This window comes from Petaurus breviceps, unplaced genomic scaffold (genome assembly GCF_028583685.1).
Source record: "Petaurus breviceps papuanus isolate PSGF00001 unplaced genomic scaffold, PetGlider_PUasm1.0 379, whole genome shotgun sequence".
NCBI lineage: Eukaryota > Metazoa > Chordata > Mammalia > Diprotodontia > Petauridae > Petaurus > Petaurus breviceps.
In genome coordinates, this window is record NW_027186303.1 from 2,214,684 (window position 1) to 2,227,711 (window position 13,028).

General features: G+C 40.1%; 1 protein-coding gene across 1 annotated transcript in view; it reads right to left on the bottom strand.

The window, feature by feature from the left end:
- The window catches only part of APPL2 (adaptor protein, phosphotyrosine interacting with PH domain and leucine zipper 2), an 86,606-nt gene that overhangs the window by 43,843 nt on the left and 29,735 nt on the right, over window positions 1-13,028 (bottom strand). The window contains exons 3-4 of the mRNA XM_069099395.1: window positions 1,330-1,389; window positions 58-129 (exon numbers count right to left, since the gene is read on the bottom strand). Coding sequence (XP_068955496.1) covers window positions 58-129; window positions 1,330-1,389 — 132 coding nt within the window. The remainder of the gene's footprint in view (window positions 1-57; window positions 130-1,329; window positions 1,390-13,028) is intronic.

Below are 13,028 nucleotides of genomic sequence, written 5' to 3' on the forward strand. Positions count from 1 at the left end.
TGACTCACCCAAAGGCATATATGTGTTACAGGCAGGATTTGAACCCAAGAACCTTACCTCATCTACCACCTTGGAAAAGTAGTGGAGGGTAGTTATGACTTCTTCATCTCCTTTGCCAAGAGCAAAATTCTAAAATGAAAAAGAAAAAGAAAAAAGAGCCAGGTGTTATCAAAGTGCCATGGGGTCAGCAATAGAGTAAACACAGTGATTCTATGAGGCTGCCTTTTGCCTTTGCATTTGGCTCCTTCTTTCTCAAATGAAGAAAACCACAATGAACAAGATCAGGGAAAGGGTTCCTCCAAGAAGTACTGTTTTAAACTGGGGAAGCCTTCCTTGGCTGATGGAAAGAGATGGAATGAGTTCTTTTCTATCTTACCCCATCAATACCTGCATTTACCCTGACACTGTTCACCCCATTATTGGCCCTCATCCTTCTTCTTGGAAATGAAACCTAATGAAATTCATTTACTCACTTATTTTACCAGCTCCTCTGATGTTGGTCAAGTTGTCTATAACCTTTTTTCTTTGGACTGAACCTGTAATTTCACTGATATAGGGAACTTCCAGTGAGGAAGAAAATCTTTCTGCAATGCAGGTCAGCACCTTCTCTGTAACTTTACTTGGAGAGTTGCCTAGGAGTAAAATGACCTGCCCAGGATTACATAGCCATTATGTCAGAAGTGGGACTTGAACTCAGGTCTTTCTGACTCTGAGGTCAGTTTTATCCACTATGACATTTTGTCCCTCATCTACAATGCTTTTAATCTATTCTAGTCACAGCTAACTCTCTGAAACAGTAAATTATTAAAAGGTAGGATGATGTCTCTTAAATTGCTTGGCATGGTTTTCCACCTGGGCCCTTCACAAACTCTTTCCTGCCTCTGCTGCCCTTTGTAGGAAGAATTCATGGACATATAATGTGTGATTAATAAGGACAATTTAGGGGTGGCCAGGCGGTGCAGTGAGTAAGAGTGCCAGCCCTGGAGTTGGGAGCCCCGGGATCAGTTCCAGCCTCAGATACTTGCCACCCACACAAAATAACTGGCTGTGTAACCTTGAGCAAGTTACTTAACCCCAATTGCTTAAAAAAATAAGGACAATTTAAAAAAACCCTACAATTTCCAGTTATTCTTACAGAGAACATTGGTTTGGAGAATGCCATTATGAAAGTCCCTTTATTGATGCCCTTATCAAGTCACTAGAATGGAAACACTTGGAGAGCAGGAACAGTTTCATTTTTTCCTTTGTATCTCCAGTGCCTAGGACACTTAGAATACATCAGGTGATTAATAAATGCTTATGGGATTGAAATGAATTGGATCAAATTACCTGTTTCTCATATGCCAGCAGCTGCTTGGAAAGTTGCTGGGTGGCTAAGCACATCTCATTCTGTAGGGAAAAAAAAAGAGATACTGAAGCTAGTTCAAAGTGTGCAAGGGGCCTTCTTTTTTTTTAATCTTTAATTTATTAATGTGTTTTCTTTTAGTTTACAGGATTCAATTCCACAATTCCTTGAATTTCACATTTTGTCCCCCTCCCTCCCCTTCCCCCCCCCATGGCGGCTTATAGTCAAGTATAGGATCTGTAAATACTTTCACATTATACACTGGTCAGGTTATAAGGACGGATTGTACCAGCTGGAATGAAAAATGGTAAAGAGGACATATAATCAAATAAGAGAACGAAAAAGATCAGGTATTTTGCTTCCACCTGGATATAAACTTAGTTCTTTCTAGTTCTTTCTCTGGATGCACGTTTTTCTCTCCATCATAAGTCTTTTGGGATTGACTTATATCCCTGCATTGCTGAGAAGAGTCCAGTCTATCAAAGTTGGTCATCACACATATGTTGTGTCTGTAATTGTGTACAAATTTCTCCTGGTTCTACTCTTCTCACTCAGCATCAGTTCTTTTAAGTCTCTCCAGGTAAATATGAAAACTGCCTGCTCCCCATTTCTTATAGCGCAATAGCATTCCATAACATGCATATACCACAACTTGTTCAGCCATTCCCCAATTGATGGGCACCCCTTTAATTTCCAATTCTTTGCCACAACAAAAAGAGCTGCTATAAACATTTTTGTACATATGGGTCTTTCTCCCATTTCTATGATCTCTTTGGGATATAACCCTAGGAGTGGTATTGCTGGATCAAAGGGTATGAAAGTATTTATAGCCCTTTGGGCATAATTCCAGATTGCTCTCCAGAAAGGCTGGATCAGTTCACAACTCCACCAACAATGCATTAGTGTTCCAGTTTGCCCACATCCTCTCCAGCATTTGTCATTTTCCTGTTTTGTCATCTTAGCCAATCTGACTGGTGAGATGTGGTACCTCAGAGTTGTTTTGATTTGCATTTCTCTAATCAATAGTGAATTAGAGCATTTCTTCATGTGCTTATAGATAGCTTTAATTTCTTTCTCTGAAAACTGCCTGTTCATATCCTTTGACCATTTATCAACTGGGGAATGACCTGTATTCTTATAAATTTGACTCAATTCTCTGTATATTTTAGAGATGAGTCCTTTGTCAGAGACATAGGTTGTAAAGATTCTTTCCCAATTTCCCACCTCCCTCTTAATCTTGGTTACATTGGCTTTGTTTGTACAGAAACTTTTCAATTTCATGTAGTCAAAATTATCCATTTTACATTTTATAATGTTCTCTAATTCCTGTTTAGTCATAAAGTCATTCCCTCTCCACAAGTCTGATAGGTAAACTATTCCTTGTTTTAGCAGACTGCTTACAGTATCAACCTTTATACCTAGATCATGAACCCATTTAGACTTGATTTTGGTATATGGTGTTAGATAATTGTCTATGTCCAGTTTCTGCCGTACTATATTCCAGTTTTCCCAGCAGTTTTTGTCAAATAGTGAGTTCTTATCCCAAAAACCAGGGTCTGGGGGTTTATCAAACAATACATTACTGTAGTCATTGACTTCTGAATCTCGTGTGCCTAATCTATTCCATTGATCCACTCCTCTATTCCTCAGCCAGTACCAAGTAGTTTTGATGACTGCTGCTTTATAGTACAGATTGAAATCTGGTAAAGCTAGTCCACCTTCCCTAGCATTTCTTTTCATTAATTCCCTTGATATTCTGGACCATTTATTCTTCCAGATGAATTGTGTTACTATTTTTTCTAACTCTATAAAGTAGTTTTTTGGTAAATTAATTGGTATGGTACTAAATATATAATTTAATTTAGGTAAAATTATCATTTTTATTATATTAGCTCGACCCAGCCATGAGCAATTGATATTTTTCCAATTAGTTAGATCTGACTTTATTTGTGTGAAAAGTGTTTTGTAGTTATGATCATACAGGTCCTGGGTTTGTTTTGGCAGGTAGATTCTCAAATATTTTATAATGTCTACAGTAACTTTAAATGGGATTTCTCTTTCTACTTCTTGCTGTTGAATTTCATTGGAAATATATAGGAATGCCGAAGATTTATGTGGGTTTATTTTATATCCTGCAACTTTGCCAAATTTATTTATTGTCTCAAGCAGTTTTTTACTTGATTCTCTAGGATTCTCTAAGTATATCATCATATCATCTGCAAAGAGTGATAGCTTGGTCTCTTCTTTGCCTAACTTGATTCCTTTGATTTCTTTTTCTTCTCTAATTGCTACTGCTAACATTTCTAGTACCAGATTGAATAAGAGGGGTGATAGTGGACACCCTTGTTTCACCCCTGATCTTATGGGATATGCTTCTAGCTTCTCCCCATTACATATAATACTTGCTGATGGCTTTAAATAGATGCTTCCTATTATTTTAAGGAAGGCTCCATTTATTCCTATACTTTCTAATGTTTTTAATAGGAATGGATGTTGTATTTTGTCAAAAGCCTTTTCTGCATCTATTGAGATGATCATGTGGTTTCTGCTAGTTTTATTGTTGATGTGCTCAATTATACTGATGGTTTTCCTAATATTAAACCATCCTTGCATTCCTGGAATAAATCCTACCTGATCAAAGTGTATTATTCTTGAGATAAGTTGCTGTAGTCTTTTTGCTAGTATTTTATTTAGAATTTTTGCATCTATATTCATGAGGGAGGTTGGTCTATAATTTTCTTTCTCTGTTTTATCTCTTCCTGATTTAGGTATCAGTACCATATTTGTGTCATAAAAAGAATTTGGTAGGACTCCTTCTTCACTAATTTTCCCAAATAGTTTGTAGAGTATTGGAATCAATTGTTCTTTAAATGTTTGATAGAATTCACTAGTGAATCCATCTGGCCCTGGAGATTTTTTCCTAGGGAGGTGACTAATGGCTTGTTCAATTTCTTTTTCTGAGATGGGATTATTTAAGTAATTTACTTCCTCTTCAGTTAATCTGGGCAACTTGTATGTTTCTAAATATTCATCCATTTCCCTAAGATTGTCAAATTTATGTGCATACAATTGGGAAAAATAATTCCGAATTATTGTTTTGATTTCCTCTTCATTGGAGGTAGATTCACCCTTTTCATTTTTGATACTTATAATTTGGTTTTCTTCTTTCTTTTTTTTTATCATATTGACTAAGGGTCTATCAATTTTGTTGGTTTTTTCATAAAACCAGCTCTTGGTTTTATTTATTAGTTCCATAGTTTTCTTAATTTCGATTTTATTAATCTCTCCTTTAGTCTTCAATATTTCTAGTTTAGTATTTAATTGGGGATTTTGAATTTGTTCTTTTTCTAGGTTTTTTAATTGCATGCCCAATTCGTTGAGCTCCTTTTTCTCTAATTTAATCACATATGCACTCAGGGATATAAAACTTCCCCTAAGAACTGCCTTTAATGCATCTCACAGATTTTGATATGTTGTCTCATTATTATCATTCTCTTGAATGAAATTACTGATTGTTTCTATAATTTCTTGTTTGACCCACTCATTCTTTAGGATCAAATTGTTTAATTTCCAGTTAGTTTTTAGTCTCTCTTTCCCTGGCCCTTTATTGCATATAATTTTTATTGCATCATGATCTGAGAACGACGCATTTAATATTTCTGCCTTACTGCATAGAATTGTGAGGTTTTTATGCCCTAGAACATGGTCAATTTTTGAATATGTGCCATGAACCGCTGAGAAGAAAGTATATTCCTTTTTATCCCCATTCAGTTTTCTCCAGAGATCTATCATACCTATCCTCTCTAAAATCCTGTTCACCTCCTTAACTTCTTTCTTGTTTATTTTGAGGTTGGATTTATCAAGTTCAGATAGGGGGAGATTAAAGTCTCCCACTAGTATAGTTTTTCTATCTATTTCTTCCTCTAATTCCTTTACCTTCGCCTCTAGGAATTTGGATGCTACACCACTTGGTGCATATATGTTAAGTAGTGATATTGCTTCATTCTCGATGGTGCCTTTTTAACAGGATATAGTTTTCTTCCTTATCTCTTTTAATTAGGTTGATTTTTTCATTTGCTTTAGCAAGGGGCCTTCTAAGAGCCAGTTCAGATCTTCCCTTATTACGAGTATCAGATTCAAGGCATATTTGGGGCTCCTCCATTTTATTCTTTCTTTGCTTGTGATCAGTTATGGAAGCCATTGTGGTATAGTGGGCTAAGGGATTGCCCTGGAGTCAGAAAGACCTGGGTTCAAGTCTTCCTCTGACAAATATTGACTGTGGGAAACATGAACAAGGCATCTCATTCCTATAGCCTAAGCTACAGACGAGCTGCCCATCTGCGCTATGGGAAGGAGTTTCCACATGGGAAGAAATATACTGCAATGAAATCGAAGATCTGAATGTAAACCCAATTATTAATTCCCTTTGTCCCCCTCCCCTACTACCATGAGCTGTCAACCACAGTGGTCTTGCTGCCCTCCTTGGCAACAATCAGGCAACAAGCTGAATTTGATTCTTCCTTGCCTTTGGAACCGGGTTGGCAAGAGCTCCAAAAAGCAATGGAAAAACCTGTCACAGATCTCCTGGCATCAAATTGCACCACTGGGCAAAAGGAGAAAGCAATAATTTGCCACTCAACTCCACCTCCCTTGGACACAAGTAAAGAAGGGGTCAGGACAGAACATGCAAGTTTCCCAGAAAGCTTTAACAAAGCATTCATCCCTTTGCCAAATGTCGCTGTCAAATGTACTGTGATATGCTTCTATTGGTTAATAACAATAATTAAAAATTATCTCATATTTATATAGCACTTTTAGGTTTGCAAAGTGTTTTTACAAATATTTTTTTCCTTTTCACTCCATAACAACTCTGAAAGTGAGCTTCTTTTATTATCCCCATCTTACTGATGAGGAAACTGAGGCTCAAAGAAGACTTGCCCAGACTGCATGGGTGGTAAGTTCATAGGCCCATAGACTTAGAGTTAGAAGGGACCTTTGAGGTCATCCAGAGAGGCAGAGTAGCAGAATGGTTAGAGAGATCTGCACTTGGAATCTGAAGGACAATTCACACCTTAGACACTACCCAGCTATATGACTCTGGGTCACTCACTTCAGGTTCTCAGATGAGGGAGTCAGACTTTGTAGTCTCCAAGGTCCCTGCCAGTGCTAGATCTGTGGTCTATCCCTAATTTTACGGATGAGAAAACTGAGGCCTAGAGAGTTGAAGTGATGCTAGGGTCACACAGCTCATAAATACATAGGTTCATGGGTTCAGAGACTCAGAGTTGGAAGGAAATTCAGAGCATCTAGTCCAATCTCCTGATTTTACAAATGAGGAAGCTGAGGTTTAGAGAGGTTAAATTACATATTAAATAACAGGGTTATACAACTAAAAAGTTCATAGGTCAGGAGGTCCATAGACTTAGAGCTGGAAGAGGTCCAGGGTAGCTAGTAGTGCAATGAATAGAGCACCAGCCGTGGAGTCAGGAGGACCTGAGTTCAAATCTGGCCTCAGACACTTAACACTTACTAGCCATGTGACCTTGGGCAAGTCACTTAACCCCAAATTGCCTTACCCTCCCCCTTCCAAAAAGCAAAAGAGCTGGAAGAGATTTTAGAGGTCACTTAATACAATTCCCTCATTGTACAACTGAGGAAACCAAGGCCCAGAAAGGTGATTTGCCCAAGGTCAAGTATCTGGGAAATATCTGAGGCAGGATTTGAACTGAGGTCTTCCTGCCTCCAAAATCAGTCTTCTTTCCACTGTGCCAGGCTGCTGTCCATGTCTGAGGCTGAATTTCAACTGAGATTCTCCTGGTTTCCAGGCAAGTGTGAATGTGATGTTTCCCCCCAAAATTTCAGGATGTAAGACAAATGAGCATCCTTTCTCATTATTATTAACATTATTCTCTTATTAACAATAAAGAAAAAGATCTGAACATGTATTGTCATTTATCCACAAAGTGAAAGCATCTTTTCTGATAGAGGAGTATTGCAGGATGTCTTTGGACATAACTTGTTGCTTCAGGCCAACTTCAGATTTGTTTATGTCAGATCTACTGTGTCTGTAGGTTTTACAGAGCTCTTACAGAGCTCTCAACTGCTGCAGCCAATGAGTCCACAGCCTGTGAGGTGCCAGCAGCACCATCCCTTCCTCTTTTCCTCCCTTGCTCTCTCCCTCTTTCTTTCCTTCCTCCCTCCCTTCCTTCCTTCTCTAGGACTCTATTACCCAATATTCGGTGTGATAATCTGATTTGACTCATTTTCATCTCATGTTCAGCATTTTCATCTCATATTTAGCACTTATTCTGAAATTTTAAAATCTTTTAGTGACTAGAGGATGTCATTCATTCTGACACATACTGGTTGTGTAACGATGAGCAAAGCTCTTAGTGCCCCAGGAAACTAGGACACTGTCCAGTGCTTAGCACAGTGCCTGGCACATAGTAGGACCTTAATAAATATTTATTGATTAATTACAGAGGATTTGTTCACTTGCATTAAGAAAGGAAGCTTGTGCAGGCCAATGAAATCACTGATCTGTTCTCTTCCTTCCCCCTTCCTCCCCACAATGATTTAATGACTGGGTAGTCTTTAAAGTCCCTGTTAGGGTTTCCTTTCATTTAATTCACCTCAATTTGAGAAGAGTCAGTGCTGGACCCTGTGCTGGATGCTGGGAGAGTGAGAGAGAAAGAGAAAAAGAGAAAAAAGGAGAGAGAGAAAGAGAGAGGGGGGAGGGAGGGTGGGAGGAGTCATCTCTGCCACAAGAAACTTCTATTTAGCACTAGTACCACATTCTCTATGAGGTTCCTCTGATCCCTCAGCTGCTGGTGTCTCTCCACCCCCAGATATTTTGTATTTGCTTGTATTATAATAAATAATTGCTAGGGGTGGCTAGGTTGCACAGTGAATAGAGCACCAGCCCTGGAGTCAGGAGGACTGAGTTCATATCCGGCCTAGGACACTTAACACTTACTAGCCATGTGACCTTGGATAAGTCACTTAACCCCAATTGCCCTCCAAAAACCAAAATAAAAAAAATAATTGCTAGCATTTACATAGAGCTTTAAGACTTGCACAAAAAGATTTTGCATACTTTATTAAGCACCTGCTATGTTCCAGGCACCATGCCAAGCACTAGGGATACACAGAGAGGCAGAAGGGAGTCCTTTCCCTCAAGGAGCTCATGGTCCAATGTCACATCTCCTTTGATTCTCACAGCCATGTGACAGGTGCTATTGTTACCTCCATTTTCTCAGTGAGAAGACCAAGGCTCAGAGAGGCTCCCTGAAGTGCCCAGGGTCACAGAGGCAGTATCTAAGGTAGAATTCTCACTCTTACATTCTTAATTCCAAGTCCAGTATTCTAGTTACCTGCTTATTATCCTTGTGGGTATCACATGCTTCCATATCCCCCTCCCATCCCATCTGATAAGACCCTTCAGGGCAGGGACTGTTTTGTTCCTGTATTTGTAGCCCAGTGATTATTATGACTGACTGACTGACTGACTGACTGATCAATTGACTGACTGTGTGTCTGGAACTATCTAGCAAGAGCTTCTTCTATAGACTTTTATTATGGAAGACAACATGACAAAAGGCACAGTCATGGGTTAATAGCCTGTGTCAAACACTGGCCTCCTTGATTGGTGGCTGGCAGAAGAGGAAAGATAAGCTTTTAGCAAACCTGAAAGAAAAACAGAGTCACTGGCAAAGGGTTTATTGATCTTGCTGCATCCTGCAGGGCTGACAGTGACTGTGATCCAGAACCACCCAAACGCTGTGGAGTTGAACTGGTTCCCAAATGTTAGGCACTTCTAGGGTGTGTGATTTCAGTAATATGGGCCCTTCTAGTGGTGTGTATCACCATCCTTGTATGCCTTAGAACAATTTTGGGAAGGTGTTGTGGCCAAACGCTCCATCCCCTGGTTGTTGACCTTTCCTTAGTAAGCCTCTTGAACCTCAGCTAGGCAGTATGATGGTTAAAAAAGTTTGAGAGGCATGGTTTCTGGGTAATTTAATCATTTTATTAATAATGCCAGCATATTATTGATAAAAGGATGGTCATTTGGCTGTCTTTCTTGGACCAAAGACCCTAAATGCCCTTTGAAGAGTAGGTGTGGCTATATTGCAATGAGTGTCTTGAGGTATGTGACCTGTGTCACCCAAATCTTGGTCAGATAGACATCAATTTCCACATCACTTGTGTGACAAAAGAGGATCCATATTTCCCCAGACCTGTCTGAGCAAACACAAAAAACAGGAATATACCCATTAGCCCAAACTTGGGGCAAATCTCCGAGATTTCCCACGTTAGTTGATTTCTGGATGAAGTAGAAAAGGGGAAAAACCTTGGTTCTAATACAATATCAGTTATTAAATGTGAGAGAAATATTCATTTCTCCCAGCAGGACCTTGGCTTGTATATCAAGGCTTTCTTGCTTGGCAGAATGTAAGCTCCTTGGGGGTAGGAGCTGTTTCATTCTTTGTACAGTACCTGGCACATAGTAGGAACTTGATAAAAACAGATTGACTTTAGACCCCACTGGCACAGCCTCCTTGATCCCAGGTTACCTGCAGGCCATCATGAGGCCTCTGGGTAGAGATTTACTGGAGGATTATGACAGTATTATGTGTTGCACTGGAAGGGATCTTAGAGGCCATTGAGTCCAATTCCTCCTCTTTTTTTTACAGATGAAAATTGGAGACTCGTGGAAGTAAAAATGATTTATCCAAGGTCATACTGCTAGTCTGAGCAGGCAGGACCTGAATGCAGGGCTTCCTGACTCAAGTTCAAGACTCTACCCACCTATGTTCCCTAGCATATGAGCACTTAGCATAATGCCTGCTGTAATGGGAATGTAAATTTTAAAGATCTTCCCTGCCCCTAGGCTAAAGTGCACCTGGAGCCTGGGGTGGGAGGCTTGTTTTTCTGTAGATACTTTTTGATTGGCCAGTGAGTCAATAAGGTTGTTACATTCTCTGAGCCAGGAGAAGGCTATATAAGCCCTGATGTGTAGCTTTGTTTTGGGAGCTCACTTTGAGAAGTGTTCTGTGATGTGATCTGGATTCTGGGAAGCCGTTGTCCAGAGGGGGGCAGGGGCACCCCCCCCCCCCGTGGGCCGGCGGGGGGCGGGTCTCCCCCCCCCCCCCCCGCTTTGTAAAACCCAGATGTTGATTTGGTATGGATGTAATGGTTGGGCAGTTTGGAAAGCTGTCTACTTGATCTGTTTCTGTCTTGATAATTCTGCCTGTATACTTTGAAGTTCGGGGTGCTGACCTTTTTCCCCTGAACGAGGTAAATGATATATGTCTGACTGATTAAAGTAAGCTTGTTAACCCATTTTTGAGTTGCTTTCCTTTATCAAAGCAGATCCAAGAACCTGTATGGGCAGCCACCCTGAGGACGCTGGGGGTGCTTGCTGCTACACCTGCACACAGCAGGCACTTAATAAATGCTTATTGACTGGCTAATTGACCTAGTTGCCTCCACCAGCTGTCTCCTGAAAGTGTTTTGTTGGCAGTGCTTATTGGAGCCACAGATCACAGAATCATAGAGAACTGGAAAGGATATGGGGGTGTATTGGTAAGTGTTTAACAAACAGTACTTTGGGGGATGCCTGCAAAACACACCTGTAATTTCAACCTGCATTATGGACACTCTTTCCACCACTTTCTTATGTCTAGCCAAGCAACGAATCAATCAAGCTCCGATTTGTAGCACTGAAGTGTAGCTGCTCACAGTGAAGTTTAACAATGGGCTCTTCTTCCTAAGCCAGTCTGAGCTGGCTCCAGCACCCTTGGCCACTTTATCCATGAAGAAATGACACCCCCCCCCCCCCAGGGAGGTTAAGCAACATGGCCCAGATGACATACGTGCATAAGCAGCAGAGTTGAGACTCAAACCCAGAGATTCAAACTCTAAACTCTAACACAGACTTTTTACCTCCCATCAGTTGCCTCTTCATGGAAGTGATTGTGTCTATGTCCTTTCTAGTTCTTCTCACTTCCCTTGGCATCAGTTCATCCAAATCTTCCTGTACTTTTTGGTATCCATCCTTCTCGCACAGTGACATTCTATTCCATTCCTGTACCACAACTTGTTTTGCTATTCCCTAATCAATGACCAACTACTTGTTTCCAGTTCTTTGCTACCACAAAAAGCATTGTTCTAATATTTTGGTGCATCTGAGATCTTTATTTTTGTTAACTTCCTTGGGGCACAGCAATGGGATTTGTGGGTCAAAGCTCATTGGATTATTCTTTTTTTTTTGTCTTTTTGGAGGGGGGAAGGCAGGGCAATTGGGGTTAAGTGACTTGCCCAAGGTCACAAAGCTAGTATGTGTTAAGTGTCTGAGGCTACATTTGAACTCAGGTCCTCCTGATGCCAGGGCCAGTGCTCTATTCACTGCACCACCTACCTGCCCCTCATTGTATTATTCTTGTCTGGAGTAAATATTAATAGAAGGCAGAGATAAATAAAAGCACAGAGAATCCAACCCTCCCTTCAGCTAATTTCTATCCAATTGTGTGTTTCTTCCACCTCTAAATCCTATGGTCCATGGTGGTTGGCCAAAAGCACCATGGTTGGATTTTGAGGTTCCCGGAATAAGTAAAAGCAGTTCTTAAGTATGTAATTCTTGAAAAGGGATGGAGAAATAAGGATCCTGGCCATTAAAATAAATTGTACCATGTGAATGTAACAGAGTATTATGGCTCAATAAGAAATGATGGTAAGAAGGATTCTGAGAAATGTGGGAAGATGATAAATTGATACAGAATCAGATAAGCAGAACAATTAGAACAATTTACACGATGACTGCAACATTGTGAAGGAAAGCAATGTTGAAAAGAACAAGCACAGATCTGAGTCAACATAATGCAATCCAGATAGGCAGCCTGAGTCAGTAGAAAGAGCAGACATGAATTTAAATCCCATCTCTGATCCCTCCCACTTATGTGGGATCTCCCTGGGCTTTATTTTCTTCATCCGTGAAATGAGTTGGACTGTGTGACCTCATAGGTCCCTTCTAGCTCTAAACTGATGGTCTATGATTCCATAGGAATGGCAGACAGGAGAGGGGTGCGGGTGCAGAACAGGGCATACACTCTTAGGCATGGCCAATATGTTGATTTGTTTCACTTAACTGTACTATTTTCTGAAAAGGAAGGGTTCTGTGTGTGGGGGGGAGAAGATTATTGAAAAATTGAATCATGTTTTAAAAAAAGATGTAATGGCAAAACATTTAAAAATAAAATTATAATTAAAAAAATAAGGGACTGATAATTCAGTCTGCATCAACTCAAATTACTTATTATCCTTCCTTTGACTAACAATGAAAATGCAACTGTGTAATTTATTCACAAGACAGTTCACTGTGGCTTAAATGTCTTTATGAGCTAATGAAATGATCAGAGGATCCCATTTCGACTTAATTAAACTAAGTAACAGTCCAAACCAAACTGAGCTCCCACACTACAGTTAGCTCTGAAGTCTCAGCAACAGATTCTTCTTGAGACCAACGGACAAAGCTGACACTAGAACCATCTCTCTCTCTCTCTCTTTCTCTCTCTCTCTGTGTCTGTCTGTCTCTGTCTCTCTGTCTCTGTCTCTCTTTCTTTCTCTGTCTCTCTCTGTCTGTCTCTGTCTCTCACTCTCTCTCTCTCTTTCTATCTCTGTCTCT